Source organism: Clupea harengus, chromosome 20 (genome assembly GCF_900700415.2).
Source record: "Clupea harengus chromosome 20, Ch_v2.0.2, whole genome shotgun sequence".
Taxonomy (NCBI): domain Eukaryota; kingdom Metazoa; phylum Chordata; class Actinopteri; order Clupeiformes; family Clupeidae; genus Clupea; species Clupea harengus.
In genome coordinates, this window is record NC_045171.1 from 14,806,957 (window position 1) to 14,830,570 (window position 23,614).

The 23,614-nt window shown below is 42.6% G+C and overlaps 2 protein-coding genes across 4 annotated transcripts; both read right to left on the bottom strand.

Moving 5' to 3' along the window:
- Window positions 1–4,263: 4,263 nt before the first annotated feature.
- On the bottom strand, window positions 4,264–9,310 carry pdcd7 (programmed cell death 7). 2 transcript variants are annotated; one of them, XM_031586847.2, is made up of 6 exons: window positions 8,031–9,310; window positions 6,649–6,787; window positions 5,919–6,149; window positions 5,378–5,465; window positions 4,953–5,073; window positions 4,264–4,905 (listed from the first exon to the last, which is right to left on the bottom strand). In XM_031586847.2, the coding sequence occupies exons 1-6, from the start codon at window positions 9,216–9,218 to the stop codon at window positions 4,888–4,890; spliced, it is 1,785 nt and encodes a 594-aa protein (XP_031442707.1). In that variant the 5' UTR covers window positions 9,219–9,310; the 3' UTR covers window positions 4,264–4,887. The 2 variants fall into 2 exon arrangements, with proteins under 2 accessions (XP_031442707.1, XP_012674891.1); XM_012819437.3 differs by having other exon boundaries at window positions 4,264–5,073.
- Window positions 9,311–9,570: 260 nt separating this feature from the next.
- clpxa (caseinolytic mitochondrial matrix peptidase chaperone subunit Xa) lies at window positions 9,571–23,272 on the bottom strand. 2 transcript variants are annotated; one of them, XM_012819433.3, is made up of 14 exons: window positions 22,789–23,272; window positions 21,964–22,124; window positions 21,600–21,717; window positions 20,327–20,478; window positions 19,909–20,068; window positions 19,194–19,235; window positions 17,496–17,672; window positions 17,044–17,208; window positions 14,984–15,072; window positions 14,415–14,579; window positions 13,509–13,814; window positions 12,308–12,400; window positions 11,866–11,972; window positions 9,571–11,092 (listed from the first exon to the last, which is right to left on the bottom strand). In XM_012819433.3, the coding sequence occupies exons 1-14, from the start codon at window positions 22,844–22,846 to the stop codon at window positions 11,002–11,004; spliced, it is 1,884 nt and encodes a 627-aa protein (XP_012674887.1). In that variant the 5' UTR covers window positions 22,847–23,272; the 3' UTR covers window positions 9,571–11,001. The 2 variants fall into 2 exon arrangements, with proteins under 2 accessions (XP_012674887.1, XP_012674890.1); XM_012819436.3 differs by lacking the exon at window positions 19,194–19,235 and having other exon boundaries at window positions 22,789–23,271.
- Window positions 23,273–23,614: the final 342 nt, after the last annotated feature.

A 23,614-nucleotide genomic window follows, 5' to 3' on the forward strand; every position in this document is an offset into this window, starting at 1 on the left:
TTGAACAGATTCATAGGTTCTATCCTCAAGATCTTCAGGGCAGTGATAATTCCTTAAAACATCTTCTTATTCCAAAACATTATTTGGAAGACTTAACTTTGTCAACCCGTTATGCATTGTAAATAGAACCACCACTGGCTGTAAACAAATACTCAACAAACTTTTGACCTCATTGTCAAAGCTGAATTCAGAATTATACAAGCCCATTAGATTTCTCCACAATAACCAGAGGGTCACCAGATGGCTCTTTAACTCCTCTCCAGAGAGCCATGGCAGATTCTGTAAAATCCCTCAGGCAATACACTGTGTTTATAGCTTCCAAGTCCATTAATTTACTACACACCTTTTTGACAGTAAACATTGCACTACGACATTGCAATAATCATTGCATTGCATTTTTGTAGAGCATTTTATTGAAGAAGAAAAAAGCTTCTGAATGAACAGTTTCCCATTAACAACAGGCAGGTCCAGTGGTATTATACAGGGCGTGGTGCAGGCTGTGTGTGTGTGTGTGTGTGTGTGTGTGTGTGTGTGTGATTGCTCATCAATCAAAAAGGATAAAATGGCAACGTTTAACAATACAAAGATAATAAGTATTTTTTTGAGTTTAGTATTTTTAGTAGTGTTAGTTAAACAAAAAATGGACCAGTTTGGCAGAACATCCAGACAGACCTGGAAGTCATTCAAAAACAACACTTTTAGTCAGAGAGAAAATAAATGACTATCGGTAGTATCATGAACGAACGCCTCGCCAGCGCAGAAGATGGAAGGCGAACCGTGGCCAAAAATTATGCAACACTCACACCAGATTCCTTCAAACTGCCCAGAGACCTAGCGCAGGTATCGGCTTTGACTTGGACTACTCAGCGGTACACGTTTTAAATTCTTCAAACAAGTCTGTTTTGAACACAGGCCCATGTAGGGTCGTAAGACAGCAGCTCGAATCAGATAAGAACTGAATATTAATGGTTGGGCGCGACTATTCCTAGAAAACCCCCTTGGCCTCAACACATTAGAAGTGCAACCTCGCAGTGCTTTTGAAATCGCGTCAGTTTTGATCTTCAAAGCCATAGATTATGTCAGCTGCATCACTTATATATGGAGAACGCATGGGACCGTGGAATTAGTTTTGGAAAGAAAATTGAATGATTACATTCTTGTAGAACCTAACCCTTAGAAAAGCATACCAACCCATTTATACGCTAACACCAATATAAACACAGGGTAGACAATGTAAAGACAGCTTAAGAAATCGCAACTTCTGCACAGAAATGATCTGCATATTGGATTCTGGGGTGAGATATTCAATGACACTTTGCATTCAAGAAACGACAAAAAAGAAAATAAATACCTACCTACTACTTTGGACCTGAGGAGTTTACAGTTAAGTGGTATACGAGTGATGAATGAATGGAATTAGGATTTCTCTGTGACTCACTCTACCCCTGATGATGTGAGAGCTAAATACCATCATAATTTGGTGGATAAACATTTACTTCTTCCAGTATAGCCTATGTTTTCCTTGACTCACTACTGTCAAATAAACTGTTTATTTCAAATCTTTAATAAGCTTATATAAGTATGAACCCTTTTCCCCCAAAACAAACCCAATTTTATTTGGATTACGTTTATTTTTCACTGCAAGTATGGGCACCACAAAGGGCCTCTACAAGGGCCCGGCTCTGATGGGAAGGACTGCACTCACCTCCGTCTCCTGCAGGATGTTCAGATAGTCTGGAACCGTGATGTCAGGCATTGTGATCAGGCCCACCTCCTCTGTCACCTCCCCCAGGACTCCCAGGGGGATCTTAAAGGGCACCTCCTCCGCAGAGTTCATTCTGCCCCTGTATGTGGAAAGGGAGGGAAAGTCCCAAATAGATGAGCACACTAGCACTGATGTGAGCTATGGTGACTACGGGATGCGTTGTGGTAATGGTTTAATATCAGGAAACTTCAGCAACAGTAGAACAACGAGAAATAAAGAGTTCTAGAATTCGAGAGCTCTAGAGTTCTACAACTCGTCCACACAAGAACTCTGGACCTAGAACTTAAACAGACTCCAGAGAGAGAGGGTGGGGCGATGGCTTGAGTTCAGGAATCACAACAGGATGAGGGCTGATATGACGACAACAGGAAGATGAGAGGCGGTGAGTTTTTAGGCAGGCTTCTAGGAAGGCTTCTGTTTTCCTGTCTATATTTGTTTACTCCATTATATAACAAGGTGGAGTGGCCCTGGGATTAGGGTTTACAGATTTACTCACCTCCACCTGACAGTTTCCACGGTTACCTCCTCCCAACGCCCACCTGTCTACCCACTCAGGATTACCATTGGAGGGGATTTTCTCCTGGGCTTTCCTGACAGGGTGGTCAGCTGAGCGCTAATTACCCCCCTTCAGGACACGACTAGTCAACATCAGTCTCATTTACAGAATACCTAAAGAGCTCAGCACACAGCATTCTTCTTTCATTAAGAATCACATCTCAAGGAACGGACATGATGTCAACCTCTCACGCAACAACATTTTACACACACACACACACACACACACACACACACACACACACACACACACACACACACACACACACACACTGCCTGTCCCAAGCACCTATGTAACCTACAGTCACTGCAGCTAAAATAGGTCAACACCAAACGTCACAGCTCTCAACAACCCACAGTATTTGTGTCTGATTGGCTATTGTCCTGGCAACTGTTTGTTTGTTCGTTTGTCAGGTGAGGTGACAGCTGGTCCGGTGATGCCGGTAAGGGCCTCAGCTTCCCAGCCTCTACCTCACGACATAGAACCACAGTGGGGAGGAGGATCAGCCTGAATCTGATCCACACAAACAGTGGGAAGGAGGATCAGCCTGAATCTGATCCACACCAACACGCAGATGGTTCGAGATTTATGACCCAAGCATGACTTATCGCCAGATGCTTGCTGAGCTTCTATGTTGATTTTTTTGTGTGCATGTGGTCAAGCAGCCAGACAACAAAAGAAAGTTTGCACTTTATCTCTCTTTGGAACGGTAAAGGCCTCACAACCCCTTTCTTGGTGTACATTTAAAGTACATGCGTCAAAAGCAACAAAAGCGTCTGCTAAATACCGAAACTAAAACGAAGCGTTTCCAAGAACACTTTGGAGTTTTAGCAGTCTCTAGGCAATGTGCCGTGGGCTCCACATGAAGAATGGACAGTATTTGTTTGTATAATAGTTTCATGTTCACTGTTATTACACTGTGGTGTTTGTGTAATGGTTCATTCAAAAGGCCTCTGTTCAAGTCCAACTCTTCTTACAGAGGGTAACACTGCATGTGTCTGTCTCAAACTACAGAAAAAGTCAAAAAATAAAAAAAATAAAGATTCTGTCACACAAAAAACTTATTTTCTTATCTATGTTGATCAAAACAGATCACTGCAGGTAGGTATGACATAACAAGACATGCAACAATACGAAGGTAACTTGTTAACATCCCACAAACTAATTTAGGAAAGTGCAATGGCAAACAAACATGATTATGGCAACATAGTGCATTTAGAAATGTCACTTTTCACTTTCCACACAGTACCAAGTTGAATTAGAAAGCTTATGATCCAGTGATCGACATGCCATGTCAAACCATGTGCTAAGATAGGAACTATATGATGATATATTATATATTAATATGTTAACTGTATTATATGATATATCATGACTTAATAATATAATAAATAACTGACAATACATTCATTTAAGTATGGAAGCGTTTGTCATGATAAGGGGATTCTTGGTTTATCTCACCATGCACGGTCACTTATCGCAACTCCTTTGCATTTGTGCACTCAAATAACTATAGGAATGCAACATACCATCCTAATAACTTATATGACAACCCATAACACACATACAAACACAGAACAGAACACAGATCATTAGATCTCACCTGTTTTAGTAGTGTTTGCAGTCTCTCAGGTGTGTCAAGAGTGTGTGAGGAGTCGCAGTGAAGTAGAGAGAAGTGTGTGAGATGTATCAGGTCTGTCAAGCTGAGAGGGTGTGCGTGTGTTTTGAGCAGGTGATTAGCTAGCGAGCGCAGACAGCCAGTAAGACGAACAGACGCTGTTAATTGCCCCCTGCTGCTAATCCACTGACATAACACACTCATTCACCCACCCACACACACATACCCCCCTCCACCCCATCAACCCTGTTTACCTAATTACCTGTTTACCTCCAAACCCAGCCAGCTACAGCCGGTCTCAAACTAACAAAAACAGGAACGCTATTTCCAAACAAAAACATCTCCATTTGCATTTTATTAAAATTATAACATACAAAACAAAAGCACATATTCCAAGATGTCAAAACTAGATCCAGCACAGTGATAATTGTGTATGTGTGGGTCTTTGGGTAAACGTGACAAGGAGTCATCTCCATATCGAGTCGTTATCATATGGGAGGTGAAAGGTCAAACTGAATTGGACTGCACGTGCCCAGTAGCATCCCTCCTAGGTGAGAGGTGGTACTGCTAGACAAACAAATCTGTGTAATTCATCTGAGAAAATGCTAAGCTTCTTGTTCAAGGGCTCACATAGCTTTTCAGGATTTGGTTTCTCAAAATACCCAGATTTCAACCGACTAAAGAGCACTTCAGGTTTACTGGGAAACAAATCCACCCGCGCATGCATATGTGTCTGCACACACAAGAATTCACACGTCTAATCTCAGTGCCATTGGTCACCTTAAAACTGTTCAAGTATGAACCTTACAAACATCTCAGTGGTGGACAAAGAAGCCTGGCTCTGCAGTGAGAGAATGACTGAGCATAGATCTCTCATTGTTATGACACCAGATAGGGTGGATCAGTCCGTGAGAGAGATGTGGTTCTCGAGGGCACAGAGAGGGTGGATCAGTCCGTGAGAGAGATGTGGTTCTCGAGGGCACAGAGAGGGTGGATCAGTCCGTGAGAGAGATGTGCTTCTCCAGGGCACAGGCCCATGCCTCGTCCGCCGGGGGCTCAGGTAGGACCCATCCCTCGGGCAAGGCACTCCCGTCCGGGTGGTCTGCTGGGACCAGGAACATGTCCCATTCCCTCCTGGAGGGGAAAAAGGGGTAGAAAAATCACATGTACAATAAACCATACGTGTTGTTCACATCATATCAATTTCACATTATGTAAGGGATAATAGTCCGCCAGTCAGTATAGGAAAATAAATCCCGAAGGCATTCCCGCTTATTATACGGTTACTTGCCAAAACGATAGAAGACATTCCACCAAAATACTAGTAATGCATGAAGTCAGCAAGAAACCACAAGTAAACACAGCGACTGCCAATGATTGTTCACTCAGTTCCCGTCCATTACAGTCTACACAACGCAGTGAAACAGGACAAACCAACCTGATCTGCAGCAGGGCTGGGAAAGAGCTGTCAGCCTGGAGATAGAAGTCCCGGAAGGCGTGGAGAGGGTGGTCACGAGGTATGTCATCTGTACAGAGAAAGGCAATAACAATAACACAGGCTGACAGGCTGACAGACAGAGAGACTACAGAACCACAGTGTCACAGCCACTCCATCCTCTCCAACTCCATTCAACTCTATTCATTTTATTTCATAACTGCTAAAAGTTAAGCTTTTGATCGTGGTTTTCCCATATTTTAAGTGCAGAACAATTCAGAAATTGTATTAAATGGAAAGGGATTTACAAATACAATTCTCTATGAAGACTATTATATTAGTGATTGATATAATTATATCTTAATAATACCGTTATTGTTTTTTTTAAAGCAAATGCGATGGAGATGGAAATCCCAAAGACCACCTCCTCCCCAACCCGACCCCAGCCCTCCCCACCTCCAAAGAGCATGGTCTCCCCACCTCCTCCCCAATCCGACCCCTGCCCTGCCCACCTCCTCCCCAACCCGACCCCTGCCCTCCCCACCTCCAAAGAGCATGATCTCCGCTTGCTGTTTCCTCTGCAGCAGTTTCTCTCGTTCCTTCTTCAGTCGTTTCTCCAGGTCTCGTTTCCTCTCCTCCTCCTGCTCCCCCTCCAGCATGACACGCAGGGCCTTCTCCTCTGCGTTGTAGACGGTCATGCGCTTGCCGATCAGAGCCCGCAGGCGCAGCAGGTGACCCTCGAACACCTCGTCACTCTCCTTCTCGGGGTACACACCTGAGGACAAAGCCACATTGTCACAGGTGACCCTTGAACACCTCGCCACTCTCCTTCTCCGGGTACACACCTGAGCAAACACCCAACTGACAGGCACCAATGTGAAATACTGTGTTTTTTTTCACATACTGCAACAATAATACCAATAATTCTACTGACAATAATAAGGTTAAACAAGTCTTTTGGTTGTTTGATACAACATTTTACCTGAAGGATGCCCTTAGCAAGGTGTGGATATTTACAGTTATTACAATGAATATTATTTTCATAACCTCATTCCATGTGGTTATGTGCTATGTGGATGTGTAGCTCATGTAATCTTAAAAAGAATAAGCTCAAGAATACATCTTTAAGATTGCACCTTTCATGCAGTATATGCAGCTGAAACGGCAAAAAAAATTAAATGTAAAGACCAAGTAAGAGAGTACTGCAGCAAATTGCCTATTGTTATAAATGAATTATTGTTTCATCCGTTGCTGTGCACTGCTGAGTCCTTTACCTTTCCTAGAAGCTGCTTCCTTGCGGAGTTTTCGAAGTTTCTCCAATGCTTTGAGGATATCCAGCATCTTTTTGGCATCACCTTGCTTCTTCCTTACCTCAGAGAGGACGGAATCTGCCGCCCGTTTCAGTTCTTTCTCCTGTCCAGTGAAAGGAAGAAACACGCAAATATAAAAGCAGCAGTAGTTACAATGAAACAGGTGCTAAGTAACTGACCACCTCAGGGGTGCCCACACTTTTTTGGCTTGTGATCTACTTTTAAAATGACCAACTAAAAATGATCTACCACAAAACATGTTCATAAATAGAGACTATGCATGGCTAAAAAGGGGGGGGGGGGGGGGGGCGCACCGACACTTAAAGGAATCATGGTGATATTGGTGACATTATTTGAGATAGTTGCGGCCTAAAATTCTTGATTTCGAGGGAGCTGTGTTTTTAGGTGTTTGTTGCGAATTTTCCTCTTTGTAATCATAATTGAGTTATTTGTTGAAAAATAACTGATTAATAAACAAACATTCATTCATCAAGAACAAAAATAAATAACCTTGCCAATATGCTAAACAAAAGATTACCAGGACTACAAAACTTAGTGCACCTGTTGGCATTACAGAAGGACCATCAGTAAGACTGAATAAAATGTTATGAATGTCTCAGCCTTCACATATGAGGGGAAAAAACAGCCTGTGTCACTGTGATCTGTCTCGTCATCTGACGTCCTGCCTGCGTTTCTGCCGTTCTCATTCTATGCGTATCAATCTGTTTTGCTATCCTTGTTTATTTATTTTATCCGTAAAGTTGTTGATTTTGTTCAATTTCATATATTAATTTATCCAATTTCAAGTCATCCATTCTTCAACACTCGCTGCTACCTTATCTTCAAACAGAAAGTAACGTTAAATCTCCATGGCAACAGCACTCAAGGGTTTGGATAATAATCGGATTTATTGCTTCCTTCATTATTCACAGCTAAATAACATAAGGCTTTTTATTTTGTTTAATACACGAAAAAGCTATATCTGTTCTATAAGAAAGGTAACCTTAAATTACATCCGTTGTGATCTGGCGATTTATAGAAAAAAAAAAAAATTTAAATTTAAAATGACACGATCTACCTCCATAAGCTTTGCGATCGACTGGTCGATCGCGATCGACGCATTGGGCACCCCTGGACCACCTGGAGGGATTTGGGGTGACCACGATGTACAGCCTTTACAGCTATACATTTGGGCTACAATATCACATATTGCTTACAGTACTGAGACTACTGGGGGATATGTTCACAAGTTAATACACACTTGCAGTCTTGTACCTGGCCATGCAGACTAATTATTGTGACATAGCGCCATCTGCTGTGAACTGCCTTTTGCGGAGCCATCTTACCCGCTTCTTCTCCTCGACTTGTTGAATGCGCTTCAACATCCATTTATCGATGGCTGCAACACGTTCGGCCAGTCTCTCCTCTTGCTTTTGGTCTTCCTCAACATGCTCAATCTTCTTCCTTCGAATCCTTATTCTTTTGTTACGTATAGTCATAAGCTTCTTTTTGATACTTGACTTGGCCTCCGGGTCACTGAGGAAACTAAGCCTCTCTTGAACGTTTTTCTTTAATTCTGCGGCTTCGCTGTACGACTCTGTCCAGACAGTGTCATTCTCCAAGTTCAGTTTCAATGTCTGACAGATTAGGGACAATTCTGATACGAGTTTGACAGCACCATAGAGATCTTCTTTCATCTGACTCACGCTCGGCATTTCAGTTCTACTTTTCTGCGGAATGGTCTTAATCTTTCTCTTCAATGCGAAATTCTGCAACCACTGTTCATCTTGCTTTCTCTGCCTGGACTCTTCATCTGGCTGTGCGTGTTCCAGTGGCTGATAACGTTGCTGATTAGGTTGCGGTTCATTGAAATAATCGTTGAAACCTCTCTGGCACCGTTCGTTGTCTCTACGATTTATTTCCTCGGCTGTCTGAAACTCGGTATTGGCGAAATTTCGAGTGTTATTGAAGGATCTATTGTTATCTCTGTTGTTCTGATGACCTGCGGTGGGTCCAGGAGCCCACTGGTTTGAGACTCCAACATTGTGGGACTCAAATCCAGGTTGTTGTGATACACTACAAGCATTGCGCTGTGCCTCAATAAACGCCGAGACTTGATTTGACTCTGGCTCACAAAATACCGGCGGTGGTCTGGATGGATTAAACTCAAACGGTGGAGGGTTTGGGGGGCACGGGTGTCCCTCAAATCCCGGGGGTGTCTGATACTGAGGCTGTGGGTATCCGTATCCTGCATTGCCTGGTCCCGGGAGTGGTGGAAAAGGAGGCCACGGCGGCGCATTTTGTGGTTGGGTAGGCTGGTACACATTTGGTCCTGTCCAAAAATTAGGACGCGAGGAGTTATCAACGTTACCTTGTACAGCAGTCCGAGGCGGTTGATAAGGGGTTGGGGGGAATCCTACAGATGGACTAGGGTAATACGGTCCGCCTCTTGGGGCAAAATTATTCTCCATGTTTGGCGGATTCGTGGCCTGATGCTGATTACCACCGGGTGTATAGTATTGTGAGTTATCCATGTCTAGGGGTCCCACAGACAGCTTATCCAAGTAAGAACATCACGGTTACAGTATGCACTAGTCACGCCATTTTTAACCGGATGTTGTGCTCCTTGGCGGTGCATCACATTTTTGTGTCCCACTAGCAAGGAAACCCCACATTTGAGTTCCTTGTATAAGTAAAAGTCTAATTTACTTAAAATCTTACATCAAATGTTTGTGTTTTTAAACAAAAAAAATTAGTGTTAAAATAAACAGACAATCAAACAAGGGATCAAATAAATAAACACCTTGGTAGGTATGTCTCTTGTTCCATGACATGAGCCTGCAGAAGGTTGACCAGAGTATGAGAACAAATGAAGGAGAGTATACATATTATATTACTGTTTATTTAAACAAGTTTACATCTTGAGATATACAGATATTCTTCTGCACAGGTGAGAGTGTCTGGAGGCCTAAGAGCTGACACCCAAACAGGTGACGGGCTCATTATTAAAACTGCATTTCTCTCTACTATTAGAAAAGGAGCGTTGGTAACACCAAATCACTGAACTAAAAAGAAAAGATTATTTTGTAGACCATGTAACTACATATCCTACAAACAGTCTCACTGAGAGATGACTACAGGGTTGTGACTGGTGGGAAAATCAAACAGAATCCAGACAGCAGCTTTGATCATACAGCATCACCAGGGTTGGGAAGGTTACGTTTGAAATGTAATAGGATACAGATGACTATTTGCTAATGTAATGCATAATGTAACTATTTCAATTACTTCATCAACCTAATGTAACTTATAACATTTGATGTTATACTTTTTCCTTACTCTTTGATGCAAGGTGCATAATGCCAAATGGAGCCTGTCAAGACTACGAAAAGATGCAAAGCAAAAAAATGAATGTGATATTCTACATATAAACTTTAAAGCTTTTTACCATTAAAATGGTAAGTTTTACTTTGTAATCCATAACTCTGTTACCTGTAACTAGCTACTCCCCAACCCTGAGCATCACACTGGGAACCTGTCCGTCTGGATGGGAGCTGAAGACTGGACACACAAAGAGCTAACTCTCTGCAGATGCTAAACAGACAGAATTAGCCATGAGAATGAATACTGGTTGTCTGCCCCCTTTTCTCACCAAAGCTTCAAATATGAGCGATACAAAAGTCCACATACCGGTATGAGTACTTCCCTTGTACAAACCATAATCTCATATGCCAACATACAAAGGCATGTTGACTCCTTTAGGTTAAGTCTTTAAACACTAATGGTTTCACCAGTAGGAGATTAACTCAAGTCATCAGATCAGATAGTGGTTACATTCCACTGACATAACATCACTGCTTTCCTGTGTAATAGGCAAGCTTTAAAAGAGTTATTAAAAAAAAAAAAAAGAGACTCAATGTATATTTAGTTCTCAAATAATGATTACTTTTTTTTCTAGTCAACAAATAAAATGCTCTTTACATCTTTACAACAGTAGACATTAACAGTCCTCTATAAACAGAGGTAGTTAGGAATAATCTCGGTGAACTCCCAACTTCAATATCTACGCTTGTTTTTTTCCATGGCATAAACTTTCCAGCAAAGATCGCACTAATTCCACCTGAACTCAATGTCATTTGAGTCATAATCAGTTTCTAGGTAACATTATTGTATCCCTTCTGTAAGGGACAGGGTAGTATACAGTCCATAGGTTATTTACAATGAAGGATGACGTTTTCAAGAAGTATGTGTTCTGCTTTCCAACCAGGTTTGTGCATACATGTGCGTGTGCGTGTGCGTGTGCATGTGCGTTATTAGTTAGTTCTTTGCTGCATCAGCCATTCTGGGCCAGTTCTCCTCCTCTACGCCCGAATCATACTCCTCTTCTGTGGAGTCTTTTGCCGGAGTCCTGTAGAGGTCAACGCACTCAAGTTAATCTCAAGGACAATACAAACCCTCGAAGGACATCACATACATCCAACATTTAAATCATCAACATGCCACACCTCTTCCACTGAAATCACCATGTCTAAACAGTTATCGCATTCAAAGGCTGAGGTACAAATTTACTTTCCTTGATTCCATCCCTATTGTTTTGTCTACATATGCATTGCTTACTTTCAGATTAAACACTGAACCAAGCTAAATTCAGCTTCTGATCAGAAAAGAAAAATAATTAAAAAAAACAGCATAAATGAAATGGATCTAAGGCCAAACACAGAGTTATGTCAAGGCTACAGAGTGTGTGGTCCTGAGAATAAAGTCCTTCAGACCGGGCCTTGGCCCTATCCTTGGATATCAGTCATTTTTCATTCTTCCTGTACTAATGCAACCCTGTGTGCGACCTCAGAGACGGTGTAGGAGACTGCGCGGACTTTGGCAGTGTGTGTGTGTGTGTGTGTGTGTGTGTGTATTCAGTGGCTACAGACAGAGCTGTGCTGTGAGTAAACCGGATTTGGCCTGGGACTGTGCTCGATACACAATGGCAGTTTTTTTTGGAGCACAATTGGTGCTGTGACCCGGATTAGGGGTGAAGATTAGGAGGGTGAGTGAAACGGCAGCCAGTGGGTACAGTGCTGTGCACAACACCTCCAGAGACATGGGTTTTAGCCTCCTTGCTAGCATGCTGGCCCCTCATGTCCGAGGTTGCGAGTTCGAATCTGACGCGGGTTACAAGCGTACCTGATATAACCGGGCAAGGCTTTCCCCTGGACGACCTCTTTATTCAGCTCCACTGCCATGATGTCCGACTGAGGCACTTCAAACATGGGCTCCAGCAGCAGCGTCTCCTGAAATGTACATAAGGCAATGCACAAAATGTTGCAAAATCACCATATGCATATATACACGTAACATATATGACAAGTAGTTTGCCACCATCTAAATACACAGATATGGCTAAATTGTGGTGGATTTTAATGTATTTACATAAATGTTTATTTACATTATTAGTTGTGTATTTTTTTATTACATGTTATTAGGTCTGATGGGTTTTTAAAGGCTGAGGCAGCCAGTGGGCTGTCTGCCAGGGTTCTGCCAGGTAGGTGTACCATACTACACATTCTATGCCGATGGGATTTGGAATGGTATGCAGCTGCAGTGTTCTGTTCTAGAACTGTCTCACCATTATGGATCTGAGCCCTCGAGCTCCAGTCTTCCTCTCCAGAGCCAGTCTGGCGATAGCCCTCAGAGCACCAGGAGTCACATTCAGCTCACACTGAAACAAACAAGAATGTATAAGAATCAGTTCAGTTGGACGTGAATGCACTTGATTCAATTAAACTAGAATGCTAGTATTAACTACACTTGGCTGGGTTAGAGCTACATCCTCCTATGATCTTATATTCACCCAGGTGCATAAACAACCACAACATTGAATGTGACAGTTTAAAATGTACCCTTTGAATCAGAACTGCTCATCAAAAGTAATTATCTAGTTCAGGCTCAGAACAATTTTTAGATGTTGACATTATCTCTTTGTGTGGATATCTGGTACATCTTACAGGTGGTAAGAAGGGTTTGGGTGTTACTTGCTAGAGAAGTGAATCTTCACTGGCCTCACAATTCCATTCGACCCAATGTTCCTCCATAATATAAAAAACTGTCTTCAAAGATTACCCAGCAGTAGGGATATATCTATATACTAAATATTGTCTAGCCTACTGCATTATAAATACAACTACTATAAAACATAAAATTCTCCATCAAAAATGTATATGTAGGACTATCTGTGGTAAATACATGTAAAACCTATTGAAAGAATGGTGGATTGTATTTGGGTAGTATGACACTGCGGGGAGTGACAGCAAGTAGGCTATGTGTTCATTTATGCTTTCATGACCGCAGTCACAGGAACATTTATTTATATAATAAGAACAAACTAATGTGTAACTGTACCTTGATGTATCAGAAGATCACATGGCTTGTGTACATGTAGGGTATATTGCCAGTATCTGGAAGTTAACTTTTCATTTACTGATATCTATGGTGGTTGCGATTTGTTTACATTAACTGTCCTTAGCTAGACCCTAAGGAATGTGGAGAGGAACTGCCAGTGTTATCTGTAAATTCACTTCTCATTCATCACTACAATTGCATGTAGCAGTGACATAGGTTTGAATGAGTTGTTTAAATGAATTAAGCTGGCATGGATATTATTTAATTACATTTTTAAAAATCTATTATTTAATTGTCCTGCATCGATGCAGAATCTTTCACATGCGATACATCAATGCAACTGTGTTTTTCCCAAGCACTATTACTTGCCCAGTACTCGCTCATGCCGTTGGCTGGGCAAGTGTGTGTTTAGTGTGGTTCTCACACACCTTATCCATGCTGAAGAGGGCCTGGTACTGGGGTATCACCGCATTTTGGGGTACGGTGAGGATCTGCACGAGTGTCTCCTCGTCCAGACTGTGCAGGGGCACCACCACGGGCAGCCTGCCCACAAACTCCGGGATCATGCCAAAGTCGATGAGGTCACGCGCCTCCACGCCACGGAGGAGGCGGTCCTTCTCCTGCAGCTCAAGCTCCACCGCGCTCGTCTCAGAACCACTGCTATTGGCCAGATCAGCAGCGGCTGCCGCCCGGCGACCCTGGCCCATGTTGGAGGGCGTGCCGAAGCCCAGGTACTGTGGAAGCGGTATCAGGTGTCAGGTGTGCTTTACGTGAGTGTACTACAGACTCAGGTAGCAGGTAACACTCAGGTGTGTTTGATTTGTCATTGAATACAAAACATGCTCTGTAGTAGGTGTGCTTAGTCTATGAATACTAGATATTGGACTTCACCCAACAAACTGCACCCCCTGCTATCACCTCCCCTCTCCCTCCTAACTCCCCCCCGGTACTGACAGTCTGTGAAGAAGATGTGTGTCAGCTCTTTCAGAAACAGAAGATCAGGAAGGCTCCAGGCCCAGACGGTGTGACAACTAGACTTTTTCATCACTTTAGCCAACTAGCTAGGTTTCTATTTCTATATTTCATAAGTGCTTTTCTAGATTTTGGCTCAATATAAAATAGGACTCTTTCTAACAATGAAAGACATTGTCTGGTTCTGGGAAATTACATTTCAGGATTATCGTAGTCACGCTGTCATTAACAAAGATGATGCTGTACATGAGCAAGACTCTATGAATCAAAACCTGTAGATCCAGTTAGACAGGAAATGACAACAAGTGAAATCCCCTACTAATGTTCTATTGGACTATAGTTCTACTGAACTATTGGTCTACCTTCTCATTCTTTCTCCTGCTGATGATGCGATCCAGGCCGTTAAAGGCCCCAGACGCCACAAACAGGATGTTGGTCGTGTCCACCTGGACAGTCTCCCCCCTCAGCTTCCTGGAGTTCTTCTCTGGCACGTTCACCACGGTTCCCTCTAGCAGTTTCAGCAAGCCCTTGGAACACAAGGCAATAAGACTCAACATCAAGTAATTACGAGCAACTAACCACAAACACACACAGAGAGTGCACAAGGGAAACGCTATTTTACAATCAAAGCAAACTACAAATCAACTTAATGGAAAGTGGTCTTCTGATGATATTCTTTCTTGGTTGTGCAATAAAGACGTCATTACTTCTCATCTCCATGACGACCGCTACACTAAACATCTCTCAGGAAAACATGCAATCAAATCCGCCAGAGTTATTTTCAATCATGGCTATCCTCAGTGGAGTTTAATCAAACCTAACGCCAAGCTATGCTTACATAACAGGAATATTATTGTGCAGCAATAACAATTTATTATAATAACTCATAACCATAATAACTGTAATAACAGTTATAGTTTATAATACTGACCTGCTGGACCCCCTCTCCACCCACGTCTCTCAGCTGGTGGATTCCTGGCACGCTGCCTATCTTATCCACCTCGTCCAGGAACACGATGCCTGTGGAAGGACACAGCATTCAGGACATGGTAACCAACGACCCCCGGATGAGACACAAACACCCAGACAGGTCACCATGACCTGAGAGGATCATGCAACAGAACATGTGGCCATATACACTGTTGACACAGCAGACCAGTAATGGGACACATTTTTAACAAGGTAGTTGACTAACACCCAGACAGACAGACACTCACATAATAATCACACCCGCTCCCAAAAATTGAGGAACTGATGTGTGCTGGGACTACATTCTCACTCTCCATCTCTGCCAGCCCACAAGTCCTACCCGAAAAGATTCTACCCAAAAAGCTCCTATTATCTCTATCTCCTGATATCCGTCCTTAATCTCTAGCCAACAAATATTTTTTAGTTAATGACATAATATCCTACAATTTAGATTTTCTGTTTCGTACTGAGACCTAGTTAACAGAAAGTAGCAGTGCTACTGTTCGGAACGAGACAGCACCAGTACACTCTAGTTTTCTGAATGAATACGTGTCAAACTGGCAAGAAAATCGGAGTAGTTGCTTAATTTAATGATGCAGTCCAGTGCAAAAAAAAATGATTTGCACCCTTCAATATAGAACTGAGGTATTCAAAAGAAATAAAATGACCAAGTGTACAGACCTCCCAGATACATTTGATTGATGATTTTGCTGAACTACTGTCAGCCATCTCCGTTGCAACTTTTTTAACATCCACATAGATAACAACATGGACTATCATGCCAAATAACTTTGTGCACTACTTGACACTTTTGGCCTCTCGCAGCACATGAAAGAGCCTACACACACTCAAGGACACACACATGGCCACACCATCTGGCTATTTTGGATCTTTTGAACCGCTCCCGATGTGCAGGTTGGCACCTTAGATAGTAGCCTCTGCCATCGGTGTGTGAGTGGGCAGATGTCTGGGGCATTAAGCTGTAAAACGCTTTGAGTGCTCTAGGAGTAAAAAAGCGTTATATAAACGCAGTTAATTTACCAATCTTAGGTTATGGTTAAGGACTTGGCCCTTTCTGATCATTTCTGTGTCTTCTGTGACTAACTGATCCACTTTGGATGTTCAGATAAGCACTGGTACATAAGGTACATGGAGTGCTAGTGCTCAGTTTATGGAGGTCACAGCGAGTGCAGAGAGTTGATGTACTCCTGGATAACTTTAACTTGAAAATGTCCAGTGTCGTGGATGTTGTTGCACTGGTAAAAGTCAAGACCATGACAGTAAAGGCCCTGAAATGAGAACCCCGGAAAGCCGAACGCAAGTGGAGAACAACTAAACCTCAATTCCACTATGACCTCCATAAACAAAGTCTTTAGTCTTGCATAACTCATAGTTAACACATTTCTCTAAGATGATTTCCAGGAACATTAACAATACTCGCACTCTTTTTGTCATGGGTGTCATGAATTTGGAAAAGAAAAATCTAACTATCAGACTGACCATCGACACCACACAGTCAAACAATGGAACTATGCCAGCTCTAGAACCACCTAGAAAAAATTCAGTTGACCAAAAAAGGTTGGTCAGTTTGTCATCTTAAATCATAGACACTGCCATCTGACTTTTCTTTTTAACAATTTTAAACTTTGTAAAAACTGATTTGGAGCAAATAGTTAATTGCTCATTAACAGCAGGCACTTCCCCAAAGTCACTCAAGACAGCTGCCATTAAGTCACTCTTAAAAAAGAGAACCAAGGGATTTGTGTCCCAAAAAGACCAAGAGAAGCTCGTTAATGCTTTTATCTCCAGTAGGTTGGACTACTGTAATGGCCTCTTAACTGGTCCATTAAACAACTGCAACTCCCTTTTATCCAGGACCAAGAGAACAGAACACATTACTCCACTTCTTAAATCTTTACACTGGCTTTCAGTTAGTTACAGAATATATTACAAAGTGCTACTTGTCTATAGATGACTGAATGGTTTGGGCCCTGAATACATCTCTAAAAGTCCTTGACTGACCTTGCTGGGCCTTCTCCACCAAGTAGTTGGCATCCTGCAGGAGTTTGGCGATGACGGACTCGATGTCCTCGCCGACGTAGCCGGCCTGTGTGAGAGTGGTGCAGTCGCAGATGGCAAAGGGCACATCCAGACACCTCGCCAGCGTCTGGGCCAGCAGGGTCTTACCTGTGGGGAGGGGTGGAAACTACACGTCACACCTGAAGGCAGCCACTGCAATCCCACTGCACGTTTTAAGGTTATGGGGCAGTGTTACAGTGTTATGTTACTTTGGAGTTCTAAGTTAAAAGGACAACAGTACAGCAAACCTATTAGTAATTCACATTATAATACATTTGTACTGTGCTGACGTGATGGATTAAACCGTGAAACCAAACCAAATGTGTGGTTGCATCAGGTTTCTGTTTTTTCAGGTGCCCAAGGGTGTTGTGGTCCTGATGGGGCGGCGGTCTTACCTGAGCCTGTGGGGCCTAGAAGTATGATGTTGCTCTTCTCCAGTTTGATTTCAGTGGGGGTGGTGTCAAGCACGTCCCCGCCCCGCTGCTCCTGAGCGCTCGCTTGCGCCCCCTGCTGCTGCACGGAGGCCCCCAGCGCGTTGCCGTGGGGACTGATGCCAGCGATCTGTAACAGCTCTGTGTAGGAGGGGGACAAGGTCACTACGTCAGTGTTCAGTACCGATCACTTCTGACAAAGCTCACTAAAATCAATGATCATGTCATGGCATAGTCAATGGGAGAGAACTCTGGTTTAAAGTACTCCATCCAACTGAAGCACAGCGACTGGGTTTCTGTGTGTTGGCTCTCAGTTCACAGTTCCACTGAGGCAGTCTCCACAATGTTTACATGAACATGTGAGGAGGATTATGCAGGGAACCTTCAAAAACTCAAGGGCTCCAGATCCAGCTAAGTCCAGGAGAAAAACTAAACGCACATGCATTCACAGACTTTGTTGAAGCAACCAGCATTGATTTTGCATTGAAATAAAGAGCAACTGATTTATTTACTTATAGAGCAACATAAGGATTTATTAATTTAATTAATTCATCCATTATTATGAAAAACTATGCAATCAGTACAGTACGTTTATGCTTTTATACACATTTTACCCTAGGCGCATTAAAGAACATCCGGCCCTACCCTATTACATAAAGGACCACTGCATACATCAACATATTTTTAATTGATTAACAGCACTGTGTAAGAGTACCCAATTTGTTCCTTCATGTAATAACATGACCTACTTGTTGGTCTATTAATACGGAGATGCTTGTGCCATTTCTCAGAACAGCCGTGGCTGGTAACCGGTCAAGGTGTAGAGTTTCAGTTTAAGGTTATCAGAGCACCAGCAGAAGGATAAAATCAAAAACCTTGAACAGAACTCCATTCAAAACAATTACTTGTGACTGGACTCAAGCTGAGATTACAGTTCCACATTTTCATGAATCGTTACTTTTACTACTATATAGTCATCAACTCCACATCCGCAGTACTTGATCTTGTTTGTTTTTAAAAGCCAAAAGTTACTGAGAAATAGGTTTTAGAATTTTTCAACACAGGTAAAAAGCATCAGCATCACAATTATTTTCAGCAATTGCTATAATTAGTGACATGAACTCCATTATAAGAAGTTTAAGACCACTTATTAATCCCCAAATACAATTCACTGAGGGCAAAATGAGATTTATAAAAAAAAAAAAAAAAAAAAGAGGTGTTTTTTACATACGTCTTTGGCATTTGTACAATGCAGTTAGCCATTCAAGTAGCAGTTAAAGGGATAGTGATTCACCCAAAGAAGAAAAAACGGTCTTTCATAACCTGCCCATCCCCATGCCAGCAACTCTCTATATTAGGATTCCTTCTTTCTGCAGAACAACAGAGCAGTAAATAACCTCGAGAACATCTGAGCTGCCATCTTTGGAAACTCGTGGTCAATTTTAATCAGGTCTACCTGGTCACTGGTATTCTGTTGCACCGGCAGTGAAACTTCATATAGGAGACTACCGGCATAGGTTGGAGTGGATTATGGCTGACCTTTAATTTCTGGATGGATTATCCCTTTAAGAATGATGGAAATCAAATAGAGCCAAGGCCTGTATAGTAAATAAACAAAGCACAGGATTGGGGGGGGGGGGGGGGGGAGGTTCACACACTTACTTGTGAAACGGTATTCATCTTCTCGTCTTCTTATCTCTATCTCTACAGAAACAGGACCAAAGGTATAAAGACAACGCCAAACCCAACTGGGCTGGGCCTCTGCCAGCAGTCACTCAAGTGTGGGGGGCGGGGGGGGGGATGTGTGTTATTAAACTACACAATTTTGTACAAATGCCAAACTGTACTGCGAAATGAGAATGACCAGATGAACGAAAACCTCAAGCCCTACAGATTACACTGCATAGTCCTTCCTTTAACCAGTGATCTTACTCTTTAACTACACCATGGTGTGAATTCTGTCCTTTCAGCACTTTTGACGGTCATTCTTTCTCTGTCTGTGACTGCCACCGTTGAAATGCAGTGAAACTAAATAGCTTTGATCTTCTTAAATGCTACGAGGAAATTTGAGGATCTAGGTCCAAGTGGGTATTCATCAAAGACATATTTATGATTTCTGACAGATTTCTTTCCAAATAAATCTGCAGGGTAAAACTTGGAAACCCCCCCAGAGAAAGGTCTCAGGCAGAAGGTGCTATTTTGAGTTTTGCACTGTGTTGTCCTTCACATAAAGCCAGACAAAGACATACACTCGAAGCTGAGTGACCACAGGAGGTGACGGAGGGCCAGCTGCTCAGAGTAAGGAGGACAGGGGGGGGACCCGTGACTTTTCCCCTAACCTCTGGATCATATGGAGTGTTCCCAGAGAACGACTTACCCCGGGGCGTAATGGAGGTATGTTTCTCCGTTTCGGTAGGCTTTCGAGTGGTTGGAGGGATGTTGTTGTAGATTCTTTTGTAGTGATTGTAGACCGCCACAGACAACACCTTCTTAGCATGGGACTGGCCAACAACATACTTATCCAGATAGGCATAGATCTGAGGTGAAAAATTATGGCAGATGTGGTAAATTAATACGGTACATCAACTACAACAACAGATATGCAGACACCGTATAAAAAAACACTGCAAAGCATGAGTATAGCCAATGGTCTCTGATCAAAATGTCTTTTACACAAATCACATCTGTGATCTAAAAAGACTCTTCAGTACCCAGCGCTTCAGCAATGCTGTGCTTAAAGGTCTGATCTGTGACGCTGTGGGCCGTTTCCTCAGACAGGTGCAGAGGTAACGTACCTTCTTAGGGGGTGGGGGCGGTTTCTGCTGGAAGGCGAATTTCACTGCCTCTGCAGCGGTCTCCTGTTCCTTCAGGCTTTTCTTAGAGTCCGTCTCAGACAACACCACAAAGAAATGATGGCACTTCTCACACTTCACAAAGCGTGTGGAGGCTGACAAGAGAGAAAATCCTTTTAGTCTCAGATAGTAGACAAACACAGGTAAACAAGTCTTTTAGGACAAATGTCATAAGCTTTTTTATTTTATTAATTTCAGTGAATTTTTATTTCACACACCTCATTTTAATGAAAGGCTTGTAGCCAACAGGTCACACACACACACACACACACACACACACACACACGCACATACATACATACATTACACACACACACACACACACACACAATACTTGAAATAGTTCCTGTCACCTAGACAACTAGTCAGCCCAGAACACACCGGAAACAATGAATTCATTCACAAGTTTGGTTTGTATCTTGTTGCCTATCTAGCCTCACAATGAATTTGTGTTCCCTCAAACAGACTCGTTTGAATTACCTCCCTTCAAACAGGCTTAACATGAACCTCAAAAGGAATCCAAACCAGACCACCCTGAGCCCCAGGCCTTTCACCCCATCATTCCCGATCAGTATGTAAGAGGCAAACACGTGTGTCTGTAGCTCAAATTATGGAAGGTTCTAACAACACACAGGTCCTAGGGATCACATCACACCAATCTTGGCTAAATAAAGAAATGCAAGTCTGGTCAAAGCCAACAGACTACTTAATTTTGTGCTCCTCTGATTTCATCCATTTTTATTTGGTTTGACAGGAGGCTTATACTATCCCTGACTCTCTAATCCACGGCTCTTCCTGTTTGAGCCGAACGTCCTGACCATTAGATTACTGCGAGCGCACCACCTTGGAGGGAAAACATCAGCTGGCTGGGGGTTATGTAAGGGAGCAGTATTTTTAGTCCCAAACAATTCATCCCGCAGTAAACACACTCCAACGGTTTAGCATTCCGCACAGACATGCTGAAGTATGTAAGAGCAAGCGTCCAATTGGAGAAGGGGGTGAGGGTCATATTATGTTACATGGTCTCAGACATACAGCATCGTGGTGTTTTATATATGACCTCAGAACACATCTGGCCCTGATCTAAGGCAAAACTAAGGCAGACCAGGGCCAGGTGTGGGCCACAGTTGGCTCGTACCAAGGATAACACTATGGCAAAAGCTTTTTGCATGGTTGAAATGGTCTCTGCATACACAGATGCAGCTGAATGACTCACAGACAAACGTTTCCACATGAGTGCAGAGGTCCCCACACTTGGGACAGCGGAGCTGGCTGCCGCCTTTGCCAGTGGTTCCCGAACCAGAGCGCTTTCCGCTGCCGTCGCTCAGAGATTTCTGTCAGGAATAGCAGAGGAAAAGTGCAAAATGAAAAACAGCTTCCCACCCAAACCACAAACATTCAGATGGACGATTTCACAATAGTAAAAGCAGTGCCACAAACAGTTGCTTTTAACTGCACCTCCATCAACGGTTTGGTACTCTTGACTATGGGCATTCAACAGACAGGATGGAAATAACAACACTGACAGTGAAAGTGAAAATGACAACGACAACAACCCTTATGCAACTTATTAAACGTACTTTTCCTCCTTCTCCTGTACCATTCTTTGTCGTGCTGTCCTTTGAGGCAAAATACACCGAGGTCTCAGAGAACGACCGGACCGGGATTCTGCGTGTCAGCCGGGCCTCGTGTCCGCTAGGTCTGCGTTTAGAAAGCAGCTGGACCCTAGACCCAGAGAGTCCTGCGATAAAAACAACACCGTCAGCTGAAATTATCTTGCTCGTTTATTTCCATAGATTGAACTGAACTCTACATATAGAGTTGTTTGCACGCCTCAATAATGCATAGAGTATCGTAGGCAAGTGACCTCGTCTTGTGACAGTAAATCGTTCATAGCTGAATGACACCAAACAATAAAATTACTTCTGTGTTAACACTAGGATACTGGCAATTCCGTAAAGAACTAACTTAGCTGTATATCTAGCTTGCTAAGTAAAAGGTTTCATATTTCCTTGTAACCCCCCTGTACGTGTTTTGCCATGTTGCCTCATACCAATTTGCCCTTGTGTGATTTCATAGAAAGTTATATTCCGCCTGAGGTGGATATGTATTACTATGAAGTACAGTTAACGTCAGCTATTAATTATATTGTTTGTTTAACACGGGCTAGCTGCTAACTAGCTTAAAATGTAAACGCATTACGGATACAACATTAGCTTTCGCTCAGTAAACCTAAAGGTCACCACAAGTAAACAACACAGTAGCTAGCAGGTTAGCAGATACATCCTTTGGTTTACTATGACAAAGAAATAAAACAATGAGTTTGCCGACAAGACAGTAGCAAAACAAGCAGTTCACTCACATAGGGGGACGAGTGAAAGTAGATAAGGATGTTACTGCCTTACCTTTTTGGGCAGAATTTATGAGAAGCAGTCTTGCCGCAGATGTGCAAGCACACGACATGATTCCTTCCTCAGGTGAAAAAGAAAAACACCTACAATAAATGTCTAACAATCTGCATTAACAACCTGCCTTTTTGGTCATTTAGCTAGCTTAGCGTTAGCTTATCCAAGCATACTTGTCCAGCACGGGTGCTAGCTAGTTAGCAGGTGGGAGTTACGGAACGTTCTGTTCCTACCCCTCTTTTCCACGGCTGTGTTAAAGTCCGACGTACAAACCCTCAATACAGTGTATGTTTTTTTTCACTTTTCAGTATCTTTAGGGTAACTATCCGAGTTATTTTTTAACGTATCTGTTAAAAACTAGAGATGTCAACTCAACTATAGGTTGTACAAAAAATATCTTTGACGTGCCCTCAGCACCGCTGCATCTCTGCTGGGTCTTTAAGATGCAATTTTCACTAGCTTGTCAGGACGCAAAGTGGGGGTGGTTTATCAGGTGTACACATTCTGCAGTGTGTTACGCCACTGTTGAGATGTGAAGAGGAACAAACACAGGAGGTGTAAAGCTAAATGGCAACTAGAGATGAATGAAATAAAAAAAAGTGATTCAATATGACAACGTAAATTGAACTAAATTGGCTCATGAATGTGATGTCTAACAAAAGAGCTGTTGCATTCATTTTATGAATTGTAGACAGCCCTGGAAAAATAAGCATGTTCTTCACAGACAACTATTCATGCTTTTATTTGAATCAAACGTTTAAAAACAACCAAACAAAATGTATGCTAATGGTTGTGGATATAGGAGCTATGCAAAATAGTCTCAGAT